General features: G+C 52.1%; 1 protein-coding gene across 1 annotated transcript in view; it reads right to left on the bottom strand.

Annotated features, from left to right (window-relative positions):
- The window catches only part of CHPF (chondroitin polymerizing factor), a 149,380-nt gene that overhangs the window by 16,045 nt on the left and 109,767 nt on the right, over positions 1-23,568 (bottom strand). The window contains exons 2-3 of the mRNA XM_078679135.1: positions 22,397-22,961; positions 6,039-6,221 (exon numbers count right to left, since the gene is read on the bottom strand). Coding sequence (XP_078535261.1) covers positions 6,039-6,221; positions 22,397-22,961 — 748 coding nt within the window. The remainder of the gene's footprint in view (positions 1-6,038; positions 6,222-22,396; positions 22,962-23,568) is intronic.

Below are 23,568 nucleotides of genomic sequence, written 5' to 3'. Positions count from 1 at the left end.
CAGACTCTACCTCCGGCGAGGCATCCGTCCGCGCGGAGGGACGAGAGGAACCCGGGGACCGACAAGGAGTCCCAGGCCAGCCTCGACCCACGAGGGGAAGAGAGGGGGCCTCCGACCCCTGTGGCGCCACCGGCCTCGACCTGACCTCCAACGAGGCAGCCACTTGCGCGGAGGAACGAGAGGGGCCCGGAGATGGACGAGGGGTCCCCCACCAGCCTGGACCCATGACGGGACGAGAGGGGTCTGCCGCCAGGGCCAGCAGCTGCCGGCGCCGTAGCGGCATCACCTCGGCCTTTGACAGGATCACCTAGTCTAAGGACCGAGAGGGGCTCAGAGATGCGACCCGACCCCCGGCGACCTACCGCCACACCACAGGGACTCCCGTAGGAGTTTGCGGCGAAACTGGGGCGCCGTGGTCCAAAGGAGAGAACCCCGAAGAGCCGCACCCCAACCGCACTACATTCTCCAAGCCTGACTCCGAACCAGTCGGCGCCGGAGCTGCCGGCGATGTCGCAGAAGGCCCTGCACCGCGCAAGGGATCCCCTGACGTCCCAGGAGGGGAAGGAGGAAGAGGAGGAACCAGCGAGGCCTGCAAAGCCTCCGCATATGCCTCCATCTGGGATCTCGATCTCCCCTCACCGGGAAACGGTAGATAGGGGGACGATACGTGGGCTGCATCACCAGCGGAGAGTCCACGCTGCCAACAGGCCGGAAACCAGCCCTCAGGGACAAACTGCAACACTTATCCACAGGGGAGCGACGCCTTTGCAGTACAGGAGAGGGATGAGGACGACCACAATGACGGGCGCTCCGAAAACCTTCTGCCGAGGCCGAGCGAGGAGACGAGGCAGACCTGAACATGCGAGCCAAAAGAAGTTTCATCCAGCGTTACCGCGACTTCGGCTTCAACCGCTGGCATGCCTTGCAATCAGTGGAGCCGTGATCCTCCCCCAAGCACCACATGCAAATGAGCTAAGGGTCCGTCGCCGACATCAAGCGTCCACAAAACAAACAAGGCATGAAAACACGAAGGCATCCGCACACTGTTACCACAACACACAAGGGATAGAAGGGAAAGACCTAAACAGGCCAGGAGCATGAACCGGATCCGCGTTGCACGCGGAAATGGAAAAACTGACGTAGGCGCACCGGGGTGGGACTTATGTGACCTCGCTGACGTCACGTGCGACACCTGGGTAGAGCCGCGTGATGCCATCCCCCGGGCGCGCAGGGATGCGGAGCAAAAAGTTTCCGGATCCAGTCTCACGCCTGCGGATAATTCTACGTTAAGGAATCTGCTAATCAGATAAATGTGTGTGTTAGCTAGGTTTTCAGGGTTCCAGCTAACCGCAGGCCTAAACACTGTCCCTACCCCCATGCAGAGAAGGATGGAAAGTCAAAGGAAAAATCTTGATGTTTTCACCATGCACTTGAGGCTTTTCTTGTCCTGGGTAATAGACTCATCCATACAAGTGCTGTATGCTTTTTAATCAGAAGTGTAGGAACGCCGAGTGGTAAGACTAGTGCAGATCTACAGTCAATTCCGGAACTTTCCCGTAAAGAAATTAAAGGGAAATCTGTGATTGTAGTGAAAGTTAAATATTTGTAGAGCATTTTGGGTAAGAGAAAGTAGTGGGATATTTGCAATGCACACCACTTTGGGCACTCTTGCTGGTCTAGTTTCCAGAAATGTCTGGGATTGGGAGATTGCCTGTGTCTGTGCCTCTCCCCAGCCCCACATAGTGCCTACTGCTTAATTTTACTTTGTTGCCCATCTTTTTTCTGTATCCCCGTTTTGTATTCTGTGCTTTGGTGTTTTCAACTTGCCACTTGCTCTGACCCCCTTCTGCCCGCATCCCGTTCTGCCATCCGCTCCCGCCGCTGCCTCCCTGCGGTCCCCTCCCCCGCATGCCCAGAGGTCGCCCGCTCCCGCCTCCCAGCTGCTCCTCCCTCCAACCTACCCATATATGGAGCCCATCTGCGCCCGTCGCCGCCTGGACCGCGCCTAGCGCCAGAACCCCTGGCCCCCGCAAACACCACAACGCCAGACAACACTACGATGCCAGCACTCTCCACGCACTCAACCCCGTACAAGTACACACCTGCTACCTGGCCACTCCGGAGAACCTCCCAAGGACCCTTCTCCTGCCAGAACTGCAGCTTCACCAGCACTCTGCCTGCACAAACGAAGGACCCAACTACCTCAGATGCATACTCCTCAACACCCGCCCCACCCGCAAACATGCCAAACTATGGGACCTACTCGACTCTCTGGTTCGCGTTTCACTACACGCCTGAGCGAGTGGGGGTAGGTTACGAATGGCGCAGACTCTCCGCCGCTAAGGGTACTTTCTCTAGCGCACGCCCCACCTGAATCAGCCGCGCAGATCGAGACAGGTTTGGCAATGGTCTGACGGTGTGACAGTACTTTTGGCTAACTCCGGTCATTGACCAACCAGGTTGTATAAACCATACTCCTGAGCTCTCCTTAGGGCACTTATTAAGTATATGAGCACTTTTTTGGTCCTGAAGAATTGCCTTTTGGGGCATGAAACATGTTGACCATGTCGGAGGGTTGAAATGAGGCCATACTAATGGTTACCCTGGGCCTCTATACCCCTCTTTGCACTTTTTAACAAAGTGGCTAGCCACACCAATAAAGGTTTCTTAGTGGACTACTCAACTTTTTTTAAAACCCACATTCTGCTCACTACTCCACCTGTTTTTGTACCTCACACACCAGAAAATCACGGCAAGGAACAAAAGAACTCCGTCAGAGAGTAACACACGTTGTTACCCGTCAAGCATTGCAGCGCCGGCTTGACGCAGGAGCAGGAAGCCGATGATGCAAACAACATCACAAAGGGCTGAATGAGACATGTCATCCAGTCCTGTAGTTGTATGAGGTTTCTTAGTTCCGACAAGGGACCTGTTGGCTTCCCAGACCTCCTTTCCCTCCACTATCCCCACTGAGAGAGAGACTCCGTTACAGGCTTTTATCTAGGGGAACTTTGTACAACCTCTCTTGTTACACCTACTCGACTCTACCTCCCCAGACATCGCCTTCCTGACTGAGACCTGGCTGAACCCTACCTCAGCTCCCGACATCACCATAGCCATCCCGGAAGGCTACAAGATCACATGCAGGGACCGCACCAACGGCCTAGGAGGAGGAAGGAATTGCCATCATCCTCAGGAACACCATCAGAGTCTCGACCAACACCGACGACAACCTCAGCACCGCCGAACACATGCACTTCCAGATTCACACCGACCCCAACACCACCCTCAGAGGAACCCTCGTCTACAGACCCCCCGGACCCAGACCACAATTCAGCGACTCCATCGCCGACTTCATCAGCATACACAGCCCTCGCGTCCACGGACTACATCCTCCTCGGGGACCTGAACTCCCACCTCGAGAACAACGACGACACCAACTCCACCACCCTGATCAACAACCTCAGACTCAGACAGCTCGTGACAACACCAACCCACAACGCCGGCCACACGCTGGACCCCATCTTCACCGCTAGCTCCCACGTCTCCTTCAACCACACCACCGAACCCCCCTGGACCGACCACCACTGCATCCACTTCACCTTCAGGAAACCCACCACGCACTAACGCACCCAAAAGATGCCTCAATGCTGCTGGAGCAAGGTCACGGAAGACCAGCTAACCACCACCCTTGCCTAGAGCTCACCCACAGACTCCATCGACCCTGACACCACCGCCCGCAACCTCAGGGAATGGATCAACGACTGTGCCAACACCTTCTCCCCCCTCAAGACTCCCTCCAACAGCCACACCAACAAGCGAGCCACCTGATTCCCCGAAGACCTCCAGGCACCAAAAGGAACATGCCGAAAACTGAAGAAGAACTGGCTCCGCGAACGAACACCGGACATCAGAGCAGCCAAGAGGGCCTCATTCAAAGACCGCCTGGATAACAACGCACACAACAGCAAAGAGCTCTTCAACATCGTGAAGAAACTCTCCAACCCCAGCTCCAACACCAATGACACCCCGCCTGCCCAAGACCTGTGCGACGCGCTGGCCACCTTCTACCACCAAAAGATCGGCAACATCCACGACAGCTTCAACCCCACGACCGCCCCAACAACCATCGCCCCCACGACCAACACCGGCACCAACCGCCTGCTCTCATGGACCAGCGAAGACCATGAACACCATCCACTCCGGATCACCGCTAGACCCATGCCCCCACCACATCTTCAACAAAGCCAGCACAGCCATCGCACCCCATCTCCCGAAAGTAATCAACACCTCCTTCGAGACAGCAATCTTCCTGGAAAGCTGGAAGCACGCCAAGATCAACGCATTACTCAAGAAACCCAAGGCGGGCCCCAAGAACTTCTGATCCAACTACCTGCTCCCGTTCCCAGCGAAGGTCACTGAGAAAATCATCAACAAACAGCTGACCCGCTTTCTCGAGGAAAACAGCATCCTGGACACGTCCCAGTCCGGGTTACGCAACAACCACAGCACTGAAACCGCCCTCCTCGCCGCCACCGACGACATCAGGACCCTGCTTGACAACGGAGAAACAGCAGCCCTCATCCTCCTGGACCAGTCAGCCGCCTTCGACAGAGTCTGCCACCGCACACTACGAACACGCCTACACGACGCCGGGATCCAAGAGAAGGCCCTGGACTGGACCACATCCTTCCTCTCCGGCAGAACTCTGCGCCCCTCCCCCTCTTCCACTCCATTGCCACCGAAATCATCTACGGCGTACCCCAGGGCTCCTCCCTCAGTCCGACGCTGTTCAACATCTACATGGCACCCCTCGGCCACGTCGCCCGACAGCACAACCTCAACATTATCTCCTACGCCGACAACACCCAGCTGATCATCTCCCTCACCAAAGACCCTCACACTTCCAAAACCAACCTCCACGAAGGAATGAAGGCCGTCGCTGAATAGATGAGGAACAGCCGGCTAAAGTTGAACTCGGACAAGACGGAGGTCCACATCCTCGGCTCCACCCCTTCAGCCTGGGACGACTCCTGGTGGCCAACAACCCTAGGAACAGCCCCAACACCCACCGACCACGCACGCAACCTGGCGGTCATCCTCAACTCCACCCTCTCCATGACTAAACAGGTCAACGCAGTCTCCTCATCCTGTTTCAACACCCTCCGAATGCTCCGCAGAATCTTCAAGTAGATCCCCACTGAGACGAGAAGAACAGTCACCCAGGCCATCGTCACCAGCAGGCTGGACTATGGAAACGCCCTCTACACAGGAAGGTCGGCCAAGCTCCTAAGATGACTGCAACGGATCCAGAACCCCTCGGCACGTCTGATCCTCGACATCCCTCGTCGCAGCCACATCACACCCCACCTGAGAGACCTGCACTGGCTCCCCGTCAACAAGAGGATAACCTTTAAACTCCTCATCCACGGACACAAAGCTCTCCACAAGACCGGCCCAGCATACCTCAACAGACGACTCAACTTCTACTCCCCCGTCCGCCAGCTCCGCTCCACCAGCCTCGCCCTCGCCACTGTCCCCCGCATCTGAAGAACAACTGCCGGCGGCAGATCCTTCTCCCACCTCGCCGCCAATACCTGGAACACCCTCCCCACCAACCTACGGCAGACCCAAGACCTACCGGCCTTCAGAAGACTCCTCAAGACCTGGTTCTTCGATCACTAGCAGCACCCCCCCCCCACCCCATGTAGTTCGCTCTACAAATGTCTTGATTGATTGATTGTCTAGAGAAAAATAGAATTTGCTGGTAACTTACATGACTTCACACATGAACTCTCAGTACAAACAAATGCTTTGAGCAGGATAACTGGTTTGAGAAAAGAAATGCCTTTTAGTAAGATTCTCAAGTCTCATGCGAGCACAAACTATGCACAATTATGTGCGCCAGTAGCCTTGGAGAGCCAACCTGATCTTCAGTACTGTGATCTGAGATCTTCAGTACTGTGGTCCATGTGATGCCTCTCCACAGACAACCCTGGTGTCCAGAGTGCTACACACGGCACCTCTCCATAGATTACCTGCAGCTGCTGGATCTCCTCATAGGCTCTCTCCAGCTCAATCTTTGCAAAGTGCTTGTGCAGACGGTACATCTGGATAGGGTCTAGCACTGGGTGGGCGGTGAATGCGTTCTTGAAACGTAGGTCGTTCTCCTTCTCTGGATCTGTGTTTTTGCCCAGCTCGAAGTAGCGGTACCAAACGCCCTGGAAGGCAAAGAGTACAGTGAGAACAGTAATTGGACTCTAAAGACTTGTACATGGATATTTACAGCACTACCTTTTACAGTAACCCTGAACCCTCAAGTGTGTGGACTCGAGTGTTCTGTCTGCAATACTAATCCCAGCTCTACGAGAACTACACAAGAACTTTAGGTTGGTGACTACATCTCACTCTCTTCCTGCTTCTGATTTAGACTTATACCGTACCCCAAGACACTAAAGCAGGACTCCTAACTACTCATGTTAATGCTGGGTAAAGAAAAGTAACAGCCAAAGTTATGGGGATACACTTTCGACATTACCTTAAAAGAAATAAGAACTTCTTGAGATCTTGGAAGAGATGAGGAGTTCCATGCAGACATGCAACAAGAGCTCAGAAACACCCCAACACCAACCCTCAGTTATGAACTCTGAACTTAAAGATGATTAAATGTTACTAAAGCTAAGGTAAAAGCATTGCATGGGTTGGTACTTTGAAAGCTTGGACTTATGAGTCTGGTGAGCGACAGGACCATGCCTCCACACTATTCACACCCACATCAGCAGTACACGTATTTGTAAAGCACCGCATGTCATCAGGCCACATCCTGAAACAGAAATTGCTTGAGAGCCATGACAGACAAGTAGTCAACCACTAGAAGTTGAACACATTCCAAGAATAAAATCTCTTGAAGCTGGAGGATCCCCCTTCCCCTTTGTAGGGCTGTCCCCGACAAGCCCATAGGGGATAGCACAGCTTCTGCTTAAGGTACAATAAGATCAACACACAGTGCACAGTATCAAAAAAGGAACATGCCTTTGAAAGAATGAACCACTACTGCCGCCACACCCAACCACAGGGGAGGATCTCCGGGGATACACCAAGAAACAGCTGGATCTGGAAGGATGTTCTATCAAGTCAATCAAATCAATCAAGCTTTTAAAATACTCTGTCAAACATAGATTCAAGAATATAGATTACAATTATAACATCAAGATGAGCATCTTTAGAAAAGTACAATTCACTGTTCTTACGTACTTTTATGATATATTTTCAAGGTGGGTAGATTTGGAGTTAAGAATAACAAAGCTGACTATTAGTGGTTCTCCCCCACTTGGTCCACGTCGATCAGTCTGGGTCTATGCCACGTAGGAGCACCCAACACAATTTACGCCGCCTCTATGGAGTGCTATATATGACAGAGGATGTTGGGTCCGCCCTGACGGCATTGATGGCGCTGGACGCCTCAATGGCACTCGATAGTATTGAGTGGCCTATTTGTTCATGGTGCTTCCGCGACTGGGGTTCCGTCCGAAGTTCTGCAGCTGGGTGCGACTTTTATATGAGCAACTGGTGGTAAGAGTGCAAGTCAATTGTGCGGTGTCCAGGGTCTTCCCCCTGAGGAGGGGCACGAGACAGGGGTGCCCTTTGTCCCTGGAGCCATTGGCTCAATGGGTAAGGAGGGACGTGTCGTTTTGGGGCTTGGCGTTGAACGATGACTGGGAGGAGCGTATTTCCTTATACACGGACGATATTGTGCTATATATGGCCAGGCCGTACCAGTCGCTAGCACGGGCCCTGCACCTTTTCGAATTGTTTGGCAGCTATTCAGGCTACACCATTAACTGGGCAAAGTCAGTTATCTTTCCACTCTCAGGACCTCCCCCGCGGATTCCGACCGGGTGCTCCATTTCCAGCGCCTTACAAGGCTTTAAATACCTTGGGGTATACATCACGAGGGACAGGGCGGAGTTCTTCGCCAGGAACATAGAACCGCAATTGGCGCGCCTCCGAACTGACGTGAATCATTGGAGGAAGCTGCCGCTCTCCCTCATGGGCCGGGCAGCATTGTTTAAGATGCTGGCTATGTCGTATTTGCTCTACATCCTGCAAAATATGCCTTACCAGATTCCAAAGGAAATATTCGCTCAAATATAACAAGCTCAGCGGACACTCCTCTGGGATGGGGGCAACCCCAGGATAGCACTCTGCAAGTTGACGAGGGGAGTATACAATGGGAGCTGGCCCTCCCAGACATCAAGCTTTATTATTGGGCATCGCAGTTGCAAGTGGTGAATGATTGGGTTTACGCGGATCAGTCGGAGCCGGCGTATAGAGTAGACCGGCTGATTATGCCAGCTGGCAGCTGTGAACCGCTTCTCCATGCTCTGAGGCCAGGAAAAGATTGGCGTCTCACACAGGGGTGGTGGTCCAGTGTGGAGGGAGGTGAATAGATTCTTGGGATGGTCTGGTTCCCTGACTGGTAGAACCCCCTTGTGGCATAGAGACCTACTAAAGGAGGGGTCTAGTTTGACTGGGTTCAGAGGTTGGAAACTTATAGGCATTGAATACTTGGGGGATGTCTGGAGGGGGGATGCCCCACGATCCTTTGCCTATCTTCATCAAGAATATGATCTTCACGACTCACAACATTACCAAGACATATGCCTTTCCCATGCCCTACAGGCCCATATTAAACATGGGACGTCAATCCCGGAGGATTCCCCTCAGAAAGATAGGTTGCTCCTGGAGCCGATAGCAGAGAAACCCACCTCTACAATATACAGCAAACTCATCAATAATATGTCGGACCCGCTGACGTCATTGAGGGCAGGGTGGGTGGAAGACATAGGCGAATTAGAGGACGACAACTGGCAGGACGCCCTACAAAGCCCTAGTGAGATTGCTATACATTGCAGGTTCCAGCTGGTGCAGCTCAAGATCTTGCATCGGGTGTACTACCCCCGCACTCACCTCTTCGCCTGGGAACGAAGTGGGTCGGCCCTCTGTGCACAGGGGTGCCAGGTGGAGGGCACCTTCTATCATATATTATGGGACTGCCCGGAGATGGTGACTTTTGGACTAAGGTGGTTGACTCTATGTCAGCCGTGGTGGGCTCACCGGTCCCGCTTGAACTCAGATGGCTATTGCTGATAGATTCAGCAGGATTCGGATTGGACTAGATATAAGGAAATGTGGCTGGCATTGGCAGCAGGGGTGGCCAAAAGGAACATTGCAAGGGGCTGAGGTTGGCCGACTCCGCCACAATGGGACCAGTGGGTGCGTGACTTGGACTGGTGTCAAAGGGCGGAGGAAACTATTTATAAAAGCTGGGGATGCACTAAGAAATGGCGGAAAAGTAGGGGGCCATGGAGGAAGTACAGAGAGAGGGGGGGTGGGTCAGGAGTGTGATGCCAATAATTGTTTGCCTCACCTGGACCATTGGAGATTCTATGCTGTACTGTAGACTGTGATTCTACCACATGCACTATCATGATAGTCCTGTTTTGTTTGATGATAGGAGCATTGTTAATAAAAAGATTTGTAAAAAAAAAAAAAGAACAAAGCTATACTTACCATCAAAGCCTCCTCATCGCTTCTCGAATGCCGCAAGAAGCTAAAGAGCTGGCTTTTAGAATAACCTCTCCAAGGAGACAGTTGCCTAACTCCCTGCAAAGCACCTGGATACCCTCACAGGTGATTAACGAGCTATGCAACTATCCATAACATAAACTTACCTTCTCAATATACCAATAGTTATCCAGGAGTGGACCTTTTTGGAGGCTAATATATTGTGCCTCTTTATTATGGTATAAAGTTTCCGGAGGGGCTGTAAACTAGCCACAGCATCATTTACATGGACTTGAGAGGGATTCACTTACATAAGGACGTGAGGGGGAACCATCCGCCAGCTCAACCGGCTGCTGAATGAAAACACTAAAGCCGTGACAAAAAGATAGGAACCTTAAGGAGAGCTAATCTGGCTCAACTGAAATAAGGGAGTGGAACATGGAGCCGTTTAATGGTTTAACCTCAAAAGATGCTCCATGCAGAGATTCATCGTCGACAATCTCGGCTGGCTTGAGCAAAAAATGTATACATTTATTAAAACCCATATTAGCCAAGCAGACTACACAAGTTTCAATCGATCAGTGTCAAATTTAACCCCGTCAGATTAAAGTTAGACAAATCAATAAAGATAAAAGCGAATCAGAAATTTTAGATGATGGTTCCGAATTCACATTTTAAAGGTGGCGGTGACTGGATTCTCTGTACTTGCAACATCATTGTGGAATCATTTGCCCACACACACTAAGCAGGAACACTGTACCATACTGAGGCAACTTTACATCCATTCTCAGAAGGGTATATTGTTTTTTCCTATATAAATGTCAAGGTCGCAGTAGACCCTGTTCCTCAATTTAGGCCCAGGCCCCTATATGATAAGCACTAAAGAATATCACACACGTGAGACCCAAGTGATGCCTTAGAGGCCAGCCCAGAGGCACTCTGTGAGATAACCAAGAAGTACAGCACAAACATTAGATCCAAGCAACGCCACCAAGACCAACCAAGAAGCATGGCACCAATGTCAGAACCAAGGTACGCCACACAGGTCAGCCCACAGACAGATTGGTGGCAGTGCAGATGGGGAAGTGCTTGTCAGCCGAAGATGGCTGGCAATATTCTCTATAGCTCCCGACCATGCCCACATCATCCACAGCATGTGAATATCTGTTTCCTCCCATATGCGGACTAGCTAGAGTAAGGACTGACTGGTGGGCACACAAGGTCTGCCTTTTTCCACTGGGCATCTGGAGGCCCCTTTCTAACCTGTGACTCTATGTGACGGTGGGGTCTGCGCCCTCGATTTGGACTAGCAAGCCACCCCTGATGCACCTCCTCGTTGCTAAGATGTGTCGCCCAGACTCATCACCATGGGGGCTGTAGGAGAGTAGGATCTGCTTCTTATGGTTACCCCCACTTTTTGCTGTGCTTCACTGATTTATCGACTTTAGTCTGGCTGGGGCCCTGCTAACCAGGACCCCAGCCTAGCTGCTTCCTCTCTAAATTGATTACATGTACATTAGGTACACTCCAGATTGGTTACTGGGTTACCCTTGTGAGTCTCTAGTATATGGTACCTTAGGTACTAAGGGCATAGGTGCCCCAGAGGCCTACCAGGGACTGAAGCATGTATTATGCCACCCCTGGGAAGCCTTCTGAAATGGCACCACAGGTCTGCTACTGCAGCCTGGGTAAGGTGGTGCTTGCACCCCTTACTAAGATATAGGCTACCTATATCTACCTATATATACAGACACATATAAACCTATAAGTCACTCCTTTGTCAGGCCTTGCCCATCCTGAAGGCAGAGTGCTTAGTTTTGTGTGAGAGGGTGCACAAGCACGAGCTGAGCTCCTCTGCAGCTTTCGTAATCCCTTCCTTATAGCTGTTCTGTGATACTGCCATACCATATACTCCTAAGTGCATTATGACCTCGCGGTAAATGCTAACTTTGGAATGACTGCATCAAAACATGTCGTGTTTGGTGTCAAACACTTTGGAATACTTTCTCCCCCCACGTTCTGCAAGAAGGGGTAGAAACCCACCCTTCTAGAGGGAGAAGACATGTACACACTGACCTGACCGGTAATAGTTTAAAAGAGCCCCAGCATCACAAAATGGATGCTGCTGCCACAGACACAAGTCTGTCCTCCTGTTGCTGGACGAAACTCCGGCAGGGGAGGCCTGGACAAAAGGTTTCCTGTACAGGGAGGTGTAACCACCTCCCCAGACAGGATTTAGTGTATTGGGGCAGGGTGGGTGCACTCAGTGAATGCTTTTCAGACAGTGCATGGGGGCACACAAGGTGTCCCTGTGCATACCCCAGTTCAATCCGGTTGCTGGGGCACTCCAGCCCCAGCTCGGGAGCGAAACTGGACAAAGGGAAAGGGGTGTTACCACCCTCTCCCCAGGTCCTCCCATAGGTGGGACCTTAAAGTTAATCCAAGCCCTAAACTTAGTATTAGTATAGGAACCCAGTCCCTAGGACTTTAGATTACCCTGGATGAAACTCTGCAACATGTATCTTGGAACTTCGACATTCTATTTCGACCAGAAGACGGAAGGATCTCCCTTGGGGTCAAGGAGTGACCCCCCTGTTCAAACAGGTACCAAAGAAGCATCTTGCCGGTCTGCATTTTCGAGGCTCCCGCCGGATCCCGAACGATTTGCGACACAGGACACAGACTTCCAGACATCTGAGGCCGACATGAGATCACAGCAAAGCTGAGACCCGCAGCCGTCACGAGAGACGTGGGACAGGAACTCCTGGATACTGTGCATATTTGCAAGTGCACCTTCTTCCCAAGCTTTCCCGAAGTTGTGCATTGGGCTACTTGTAGACCAAGCCCTGAGCACCTTTTGCACCTAAGCTTGTGGGCCTACACACCATGAGTGTTCCGTGGGTACACTTCTGGCATTTCTGCTCGAGGCCGCTTCGCGATCCCTGGTCAGTCGACTGGTGGGTCCCAACGAAGGTAACTTTTGTTTTTTGGGCTTCCCTGGTTGCTCCAGACGTGCCCCGACTCCCTCAGACCTTGCTGGTCTGCTCCGAAGCCAATCTTTGCATTCTGCGTGGGTTGCTGCTGCCAAGGCTTGTTGGGTCCAATACAAATACCGACGCTGAAGCACTCGACATCCGATGTGGGACAGCTCAAATCCAGGTCCTGGTTGTCGTCGACGCCTCCTGGTCCTCGTGGCTGAAGAGTCAAGCTTCATCTCCTGCACCTGAAACACTCGACATCGGCTGGCATCTTCTTGTTGCCTTCCTGGTCACTGGTAAGTGACCCAGACTCTGTCCCCTCTGCTTTCAGGTTCTTCAGATCTTCAATCCACCCTTGGATCCATCCGGACACTTCATCTGGTCACCTGCAGCACTTCTTTGCAGCTCTCCATAGGAAACAACGAGGAAACCCGACAAAAAAAAAGTCACCTATGCACCCGGCTTCCCTGGGTGAGGTAACACGAGTACTTCGGTGCTCCCGTGGGTCTTGACTCTCGAACTGTCCAGTACTGAAGGTGATTTGTTCCTAGTCCACTCCTAAGTTTCCTTATTCTTTCAAATTCTAACCGCATCTTTCTCAACAGAAGTCAATGGCGATTCGCGGCTGTGTTTAGATACTGCACGCGTCCCCCGTGGGTCTCCTGCGTCCCTACCTTGGGTGGTTCCTGGTTGCCCCAGCGGTTCTACAGGCCCTAGGCCTTGTCTCTATGTCACTCGTGGTTCTTATACCACTTTCTTAGTATATGGTTTGTGAGGCCCCTAGGGCAAAACTTATACTGTGCTAATTTACTGTGTGCTGATTAAGTTTAACTTGTGTACTTTTGCCTCTAGCCTCATAAAACGACTAGAGGGATGTGTTTAGAATAAATACATATATATTTTTTATATACCTTGTGTGGCTCTCCTTTCATTTGGTCATTCACAAGATTATAGACTGGTAAAACAAGCTACTTTACATGCCTTCAAGACTTAGCCTGAAGGCTGCTCTCCACAGCTACCACTAGGATAGCTTTCTTATAAAAGTTGTCTTTAAACCTACCATCAATAAGGGTTGTTTGGACTGATACAGGGTGCCAACTAGAATAGTGGACAGCACATGCCAGGCCAACTTCTTACAGCGGCTGCTTCTCCTGCTTTGCCCGATTACAGGGGGCCTGGAGAATGCTGCACTTCACTGTGTGCTGGCGCTCATGGGACCTGCTCTCCCAGTGGTTCTGCTCCAACAGGAATCCGCTGGGGGCTGCTTCGGGAGCAGGACTGAGGTGATGCCTAGGCTCTATGTTGGGCCCTCTCTTCTGGACCTTGCTTTTTTGTTGCCGGGTGCTCCTGGTAGCCAATCTAGTCCTGCATCATCATCTCCTTGGTGTGCCAAATATTCCTTCGGCTGCTCACACCTGCCTTTGAATTAATGGCCCATGGGTACTCAGCTGGGTGCAACATGCTACACTGAACTAATTGCACCAATGTATTGAGCACTAATGGGTCGTGCAAGTGATGAGCTGGATATGATCCGGTGGGCCATCACAGACACCAGAAACGCCCTAGAGTCTAAGGTTTAAATTGTCCCTGTTTAGCTTGTTCCCTTGCGTGAGGACTGGTAGAAGCCCACAGAAAGGGTAAAGCACAATACGTCTGCACTGCAGGAACTTTGCCTACAGACCCTGGATCTGCAGAAACAGGGGTCTGGCTGGAATGATGGTGTTCGGTTCTGGGACGGCACGGCTGAAGATGCAGAGTGCAGGTTCTAACTGCGTAATACAAGAATTGTGGGCCTGTGAGAGGGTCTGAAACACTAAGACCCAACGCAATTTGGGGAGGACTGACTGTTAGGGAGATAGTGGAGGCTCGGGGAGGGCTCCACACTGTCACGACAAACGGCAGACCATCTGATATGACCCTGTGGTTATGTTAACTGCCAATCCGTTTTTCCTTTAACCTAGAACCTATTTGTTTTGTCGCTGTTGATCTAGTTTAGTTCTTCCGGCCACATGTGGCGGTGCTATGTATGGACTCTCCTCACCTCTCCTAGTGGGGCAGTACTTGCCCTCATCCCCCTTCAGGAGGCCGAGTGAACCCTGGGCAGGGAGCCCAACTATCTCTTGGGTCACTGGTTTCCACTAAGCAGAAACAGCAGGCTTTAAATCACAAGGCACTTGAAAATAGAAGTACAAACTTCCCTGTAGGGTTCCTGAGCCAGCTCACATACCCAAAGCTGACCATGTACTGCAAAATGAGGACTGGTCACAGCTTCACCTCACTGGATATGATAAGCTACTGTTTCCAGTTTTAAATCTCAGTTTAAATGGGTGGGGTGTTAAGTTACCACCAGCCCAGGGTTAGGGAATTTTGATTATTTGATAAGCACATTCCCATATGCATGACGCACGGAGTTTGTGGAGGAGACGGAGTCCTGAGCTCAAGGCCAATAAAGCAGAAAACGTATTAGCTGACAGAGTCAAGGAGAAGCTGTAGGATTCCCTCTGGTCCCCTTGTACCGTAGTGCAGGGTGTCCGTTCTGACCCATCAGGATTTGGCTGCAGGCCTCGTCTTGTTGCGCATATGCAGCCTCAACCTGTGCCCTAATGCAGTCTTGAGCTTCGACCGCAGGGCAGGGCGGCCGCTGTGCCCTATGAGGACTCTAGCTTCAGGCCTCAGGTTGTGTCCATGCAGCTTTCCCTCATGTCCTAATGCTCATATAAACCATATAGCTTTTGTCTTTAAAGTCACAGCTGCTAAGCTTCTGAAGCTTGGGGCTGCCCAGAACCCCAGCTTAGGCCTCGTCACTGCTAATCATTTGACAAACGTGAGAAAATGTGTATGTTTGACCTAAAAAACAGATGTGCACTCTCAACTGGTCCTGTACCATAAACAAAATCAGATGTGTACTCAATTAGATACTAGCCCTAAACAGCTGGCTAATATCAGCCCTATTGTAGCCCGGTGACCCCCAAGCACCTCCTGGAAGCAGCAGGGGGTGCAGCCCTTCCTCTGTGCCTTTGGGTCACTCCTGGTCTGTGTGCAGTCTCCAAACGCTGGTTGCAGCCACTTGTTTCAATCCTTCTGGTGTTGGGTATCTGAGCTTGGCAATGGTTCTTTGTGTGCATGCGGGGGTACAGAATACAACAAACTCCTGTTTTTGAATTGTTTGTGTGTCCTGAAGAGAAGGCGAGGACGACAGACCTGGTCATAAGACTAGACTGCCTTGACAGAGCTTCAAGACAGAGGACACGCGCATGAGAGAAGTCCAAGGAGGCCAGAGCGCGTCATTGATTGGGACAAGCGTTTGCATCACCTCTGGTAAGCACAGTGCAAAGCCACATAGCCCAGGACCGCACCATCTGAAGCTGTGCAGTTCTAGAGCACACGAGGCATCATCTCATGGGCCACAAAGGCCTGTGTCTGTGGAGTGCAAAAACAACAATTGATGGACAGAATGCAGAACAGTACAAAGATCTGGGCCTAAATCCATCGTTTTTTTGCACTCCACACCACCCTGGGTTAGACACTGGCCATATGCAAATCAGCCTTGACCCTGCGCCCAATGGGACCAGTCCAGCCCGAACCGCCAAGCCATGTCTTTCCCAGACCGGAATCAAGCATCCAAGGACCGGTTTCTGGCTATCAGCCTTCATCAGCCTGGATAGCTTGACTCCAGTAGTGTGGAGAGCCTGGGACTCACGTCTGAGCATACCCAGCCCACTCGGGGTGAAAATTGCAAAAAACACAGTTGATGGACAGAATGCAGAACAATGTCATACATTCACCCCAGTAGAGAGAACTGGGCCTACATCCATCGTTTTTTTGATCACCATGCCATTCCAGTTTGAACCCAGCTATATGGAAATCAGTCCACGGGGGGGGAGGGGGGAAAGAAAATGGAGGAATTCTTCCTTCTCACCCCATGCCTGTTCTCATTTGACGAGCAATGCTGTGGAGGTGTGGGGGTAGGAGGCTTCACTGGGGGGGGGAGTAGCAAAGGACTCTGCAGGGGGTGTAGTGTGGCGAGTCACGGTCTATCCTCCTTTTGTGCAGTCATTGGATGGAAAGGACACAAGTCCATTGCAGTGACTACTCCAGCCCCCACCTAAGTTTCTTCTGGGTTTAAGAAGAAAGAAATGATACTCCTTACTGGAGGCCTGTGCACACCAGCCAAACGGAACAGAATTCTACAAAGAATCTAAAAACTAGAACACAAAGCACTCTTTTAACACATCTCGGTTACATGAGGCCTGACATCTGTACAGTTTTTCAACTTGCTTCCTCGACCTGGTAAAGGCAAAAAAGCTGGGAGACGCTGGTGAAGCGCGAGGCATCGCAGCACAAAGCTGCACCAGAGTGCGGGCTCAGCTGTCAGGGGCCAAGAGAACACGGTATGTCTGTTCAGGAGAGCCTGGCGCCTGGGGCAGAGGGTGGCCTGGAGCAGAGGGTGGCCTGGGGCAGAGGGTGGCCTGGGGCAGAGGGTGGCCTGGGGCAGAGGGTGGCCTGGGGCAGAGGGTGGCCTGGGGCAGAGGGTGGCCTGGGGCAGAGGGTGGCCTGGGGCAGAGGGTGGCCTGGAGCAGAGGGCCTGGAGCAGAGGGTGGCCTGGAGCAGAGGGTGGCCTGGAGCAGAGGGTGGCCTGGAGCAGAGGGTGGCCTGGAGCAGAGGGTGGCCTGGGGCAGAGGGTGGCCTGGGGCAGAGGGTGGCCTGGGGCAGAGGGTGGCCTGGGGCAGAGGGTGGCCTGGGGCAGAGGGTGGCCTGGGGCAGAGGGTGGCCTGGGGCAGAGGGTGGCCTGGGGCAGAGGGTGGCCTGGGGCAGAGGGTGGCCTGGGGCAGAGGGTGGCCTGGAGCAGAGGGTGGCCTGGGGCAAAGGGTGGCCTGGGGCAGAGGGTGGCTTGGGGCAGAGGGTGGCCTGGGGCAGAGGGTGGCCTGGGGCAGAGGGTGGCCTGGGGCAGAGGGTGGCCTGGGGCAGAGGGTGGCCGGGAGCAGAGGGTGGCCGGGAGCAGAGGGTGGCCGGGAGCAGAGGGTGGCCTGGGGCAGAGGGTGGCCTGGGGCAGAGGGTGGCCTGGAGCAGAGGGTGGCCTGGAGCAGAGGGTGGCCTGGAGCAGAGGGTGGCCTGGAGCAGAGGGTGGCCTGGAGCAGAGGGTGGCCTGGGGCAGAGGGTGGCCTGGGGCAGAGGGTGGCCTGGGGCAGAGGGTGGCCTGGGGCAGAGGGTGGCCTGGGGCAGAGGGTGGCCTGGGGCAGAGGGTGGCCTGGGGCAGAGGGTGGCCTGGGGCAGAGGGTGGCCTGGGGCAGAGGGTGGCCTGGGGCAGAGGGTGGCCTGGGGCAGAGGGTGGCCTGGGGCAGAGGGTGGCCTGGAGCAGAGGGTGGCCTGGAGCAGAGGGTGGCCTGGGGCAGAGGGTGGCCTGGGGCAGAGGGTGGCCTGGGGCAGAGGGTGGCCTGGGGCAGAGGGTGGCCTGGGGCAGAGGGTGGCCTGGGGCAGAGGGTGGCCTGGGGCAGAGGGTGGCCTGGAGCAGAGGGTGGCCTGGAGCAGAGGGTGGCCTGGAGCAGAGGGTGGCCTGGAGCAGAGGGTGGCCTGGAGCAGAGGGTGGCCTGGGGCAGAGGGTGGCCTGGGGCAGAGGGTGGCCTGGGGCAGAGGGTGGCCTGGGGCAGAGGGTGGCCTGGGGCAGAGGGTGGCCTGGGGCAAAGGGTGGCCTGGGGCAAAGGGTGGCCTGGGGCAAAGGGTGGCCTGGGGCAAAGGGTGGCTTGGGGCAGAGGGTGGCCTGGGGCAGAGGGTGGCCTGGGGCAGAGGGTGGCCTGGGGCAGAGGGTGGCCTGGGGCAGAGGGTGGCCTGGGGCAGAGGGTGGCCTGGGGCAGAGGGTGGCCTGGGGCAGAGGGTGGCCTGGGGCAGAGGGTGGCCTGGAGCAGGGCACCCTGGCAGTCGACGTTTGGGAGCTGGGTCCTTGCTCAGTCGGTGAGTCTGGCTCTCTGGAGGGCAGTGGGGGCGGGGGCTGGTGCTGAAGGAGGGATGTGTCCCCGGGCCCTTCAGACTCTTATCTGCCACATCCACAAAACAGCGCAGCAGGGCTAGCCAAGAGGTGTCAACCCTCAGTGACACCCCACCACAAGGAGCAACTCACCTCCCTTTGCAGACTTTGGATTCGGCAGCAGTGGCTTTGAATCCCAGTGCTATGAAGGCAGCAACAGTGTGTGTTCCTCAGCTAACTTGCTTCTCACAAAGTCCACATTTCCTGTTGTGCCGGAAGATGATTCGGTTCAAGGTGCTCAGTACGGTTTCCCAGTGCCCAAGATTGCAGTGAACCAAGGACCAGGAGGTGGTAAGAAGGCAGACTAGTGCTGTCCCTACCCTGAAATTTAAAAAGCTATTTTCCTCTACCCGTGATTGCATCATTATTACCCGTTTTATTTGTGGTGGTTACAGTTTTTAACTTGAAGTTTTTTACCTGCCCATGATTGCACCATTTTTCACCTGTTTTGTTTAGTAATTTCTGTTTATTTGCCCGTCAATTTCCTTTTACCAGTTGAATTGTGGGATTTGCAGTCGAAATTTTGAGGGAACTGCTTGCTTCATGGTCAGTGATTTTATGTAGGGCTTAGGGCAAGTGATCGGATTGGTGGATGGGTTTAAGTTTGGTAGCTGGGGCTGGGCTTTCTATTGGACGTATGGTTTAGGATTTCCTGTATGATTGGATGCTGGGAATAGGATTAGGATTGGCTGTAAGGGATTGGTCTCCTATTGGTCCTAGTGCTTAGGGATAGTGACTGGTTACGGCTAGGCTTTCCATTGGCCGAAGGGGACACTGGATTACTAGGGCTATTAAAGGCCAGGGTTCAGGGTGACTCTGGCCGGACGTCCAGGCTAAGGTCGGAGAGAACAAGGACAATTGCCTTTCGGGATTGGTTGAGGCTAGTGCCAGAAATGCTGCCCAGATTTATATACAACACCCACCCTACACACTCCCATCCACAACCAGAGTAACACACTCACAGCACTTGTACTTTACTCATTTACTACAAACTAACCCAAGACAAAGTTCAATGTCTCTGCACCCACCACAAAACTCCAGAAATCAAATATGTACAACCTTCTATCCCAGCTACCACACATTTCCACCATCACCTACAAACAGTGCCACAACTCTATCCTATACCACTGGATCTCCAACCAGTAACTTGTGAGCTACTGTAGCTCTCCAGCTACCTATAGCTTACTAAACTAGAAAGCTTTTTCTTAGTTGAATTAATATACATACAAAAAAATTAGATTATACAACACTAATAATATTAGTAGCTCTCAATGCGTTTCATTGAATAGAAGTAGCTCTCAATACAGAAAAGGTAATAACTCATCACTAACAAGAACCCAAATGCCCAACATATTTAACTACATCACATCCATACACACACTCCCTGCTCTAATTAATCCCAACAGACCCCTTTTTGTCACTAACAAACCTATACTCAGACTTCCATTATTCTTTCGACCAACACCCTCCTCCTCTTTCTACCACAAACGAACATTTACACTCCACTGCACCACATATATTACCTTTTCAATCAAAAGTCTAAGACAAACACTCCTAACTCTACTTCATCCCCTCTTACACACAATATACACTCTACTCACAAACCCATCACCACCCCTTTACCTTACAGCTTGCACTCGCAAACAATACTATACAACCAAATCCATCTCATAAAACGAACACATCAGCACCCCTTTACCTTACAGCTTGCACTCGCAAACAATACTATACAACCAAATCCATCTCATAAAACGAACACATCAGCACCCCTTTACCTTACAGCTTCCACTCGCAAACAATACTATACAAACAAATCATCTCATAAAACAAACACATCAGCACCTCGTTTCACTACCCCTCAAAAACAAAACCTATCACGCACACCAGCACAATATCTCTCAAGCACAACAGCTGATAATACTGATCCATCCTACAAACATACACCCACCTTTCAGACTATACAAATGAACAAACTCCAATACCAAGATTTCCCTCTTCCACCACACCGCCTCTCATCCATTGGACAATTTAGAACCTTGCTGCATCACCCACGTGCTGCACCACCACCCCTAACTCATACACCTTCTGCCCTAAACAGACGCAAACAAAATAATCAACGTGCCACATGTCACACCTCACAACTTCGCTACTCCGAGTCTACTGCACAACAAGGTTACACCACACCGCACCAACTGACTCTCAAACACCATCTCCCACCACCTACACCCGCACACCCAACAAAATGCCTTCTTACCTGCTGGACGAAGAACACAGTACCGCACAGCTACACGATTGCTATCCTCATATACCTAATAAAAATACTAAGGACACACCTGCTACAAGCCCACAAAATACTGCTCACTCTTCTACACTCACTCTTCTACAAGACAAAGTCACACTATCGCCAAAGCACATTCTCCAGACTCTACTAATAAATGCTCGATCGCGCTCTAAAAACTAACATCACATCTACGACCTTCTTACTGAAGCAAAACCAGACATACTATTAACTGCTGAATCATTGTTGGGAGATGATATGGCTCCAGTCCTGCATGAAGCCAGTCCTCTCGGCTATCAAACAGGCTGAAAAGGAGGTGGCCTAGCTGTTATGTTCAGGCAAACATTACATATCACCTTTAGTTGAGGACGTCTCCATAAAAGATTGTCAGGCCCTTTTCAGCAGATACAATCCTACACCGTCTTCCTCGTGTAACTTCCAGCTCCTTTACAAACCTCCACCTAGCAATGCAACATTCCCAGACACACTGCTAGACATAATATGAAAGCTGATAACACTACACTCCAACCTATGCGTTCTGGGTGACCTCAACATTTGGTTTGGACAAAAAACGAATATGCTCTATCCGAAAACAATCATCGCAGTCTTAGATGCACTGAACCTGCATCAGACCGTCCACAAACCCTTACACATCGCTGGATACATCCTAGATGTCTTTTTTGCTAATACAGAACTAACTCCTCTCACATGGTCAGACCACCAGTCGCTTGCTTCCAACATAAAACAAAAACTAAGCAACGCACCTAAAACCACCTTACATGCATACACCTATCAACCATGGAACAAACTCAATTAGGAACACTTAAAAACACAACTAACATCCAGTACAGATCTAGAAACAATACATGGTGTTAAAAAGCTGAGTGGCTGTAGGAAGCTTTTGATATCCTGATATCAATAAAACCCACACAAAAGAACTAGAGAAAACAAGCACCGTGGAGAAATACAGAGATAAACTACATAAAACAACAAATTAGAAAGCTCCAGCGTGCCTGGCTCAAAACAAACAGCAATCAAGACAACCTGGCTCAGATTTAGGACAAAAAAGTAAAATGATAACATCGTATTATCATTTTATTTTTCCTTTTTGCACTGCACAAAGAGCAGCAGGGCAATGCTCCTCCGGCCTTCGTGGAGGATACGCCACTGCCTGGTGCTCCTCCGCCCAGTTAGTGAATGAGTTCTGCCCCTTCCCTCGCTTGCCCAGCTGCCCTTACCTGGAGCCCTCCACGCAGTTAGTGGAGGATTTCTGCCCCTCCCCTCTTGTGTCCCAGCCATCCTCATACCTGGTGCTCCTCCATGCAGTTAGTGGGCGAGTTATGCTCCTTCCCTCGCTTGCCCCATCCACCCTCTTACCTGGTGGTCACCCAAGCAATTGTAGAGTACTGCCTCTTCCCTTTCACTTCCAAGCCCCTTCACCTGGAGCTTCTAGTGTTGCTGGAGGTGCACCGCCCCTCACCTGGTGCTCCTCCACACAGGTGCTGCTGGAGCACTGCCCCTTTCACCCACATGCCCCTCTCACCCCCTCACCTGGTGCTCCTCCACGCAGTTGCTGGCCGTGTAGTCTATGATGCACCGCCCCAGCCACTCGTCGGGCCTAGCGCTCAGGATGTCGTTGCGGCAGTTCTCCAGGTGAGGCTGCAGCTTGAGGAGCAGGATGCGGGAGAGCAGGTAGCCGAAGCCCCCATAGCAGTAGCGCCCCCCAGGGTCGCCCCCTATGAACTCCTCGGGCCGGCCCATGTACAGGTCGGCGTCGACGCTGAGGTGGCTGACTAGGTGCTCGATGCGGTGGGCCTCCGTGTAGGTGTCATCCTGCACCAGGTAGAACCAGTTGAACTCGTTGATGCTGTGGTCCAGGATGTACTTCACCGTCTGGTACATGTTCCAGATGGGGCGCTCGTCGCCATGTGTGACCACCGTCATGCCATGGGGCACCTTGCGTCCGCGCATGCCTGTGAAGTAGATCAGCTTGTCCAAACGGTGGCCCAGGGTCCTGTTCACGGCCACTGCCAGCGTGCCCAGGGTGGTCTTGGAGGTGAGGACCCCCACAAAGAGCTTCTCGCGGATCCCCAGTTCCGTGCTGATGTACCTGGACCTGGAGGAGGGAAGAGAAAGAGGAGGTGGTGAGAGGTGCAAGAGTCTGATGGAGAGTTAGGAGAGCTCACAGTGGAGATAACAGACCTTCATATACTGCTGGTACACACCACCCCCAGTTATTAAAACTACAAGTGCAATCTAGAAACATGTGTACATGTGCTTCTGGAGTCTGTTCACACGTGCCTGGAGTACTTACTGTACATTCCTGGCCTCACTCCATCTGAGTGGAGACCACGGACCCTCATACTGCTGGTGCACTTCTGCAACCCCTTAAAACTACAGGTCTGATCTAGAGGCAGAAAGAGTTAGCAAGGGGTGGTGAGATGCTCTGATAACACTGCACGTGTGCACCAGGGCTTCTGGAGTCTGATCATGTTAGAATAAATGTAGAAAAAGAAGAAGGTCCACTCATGTCAATGCAAGCATCAGCAGAAAGACGTGTACACATGTACATTTTAAAGAAAAAATACAGGCCTAAACTGTCTTCAATAGTAGAAAAGAAAGCACAAATGGAGTCAGAACCTTGGGGGAGGAAGTGGACATAGAATAGGGAAAGATATTCAGACAACAGAAATAGAAGGTCACAGGCCTGCATAAAAGAATAA

The sequence above is a fragment of the Lissotriton helveticus genome, chromosome 3_1 (genome assembly GCF_964261635.1).
Source record: "Lissotriton helveticus chromosome 3_1, aLisHel1.1, whole genome shotgun sequence".
In the NCBI taxonomy this organism is placed as follows: Eukaryota; Metazoa; Chordata; class Amphibia; order Caudata; family Salamandridae; genus Lissotriton; species Lissotriton helveticus.
This window is presented reverse-complemented; position numbering and strand designations above follow the sequence as displayed.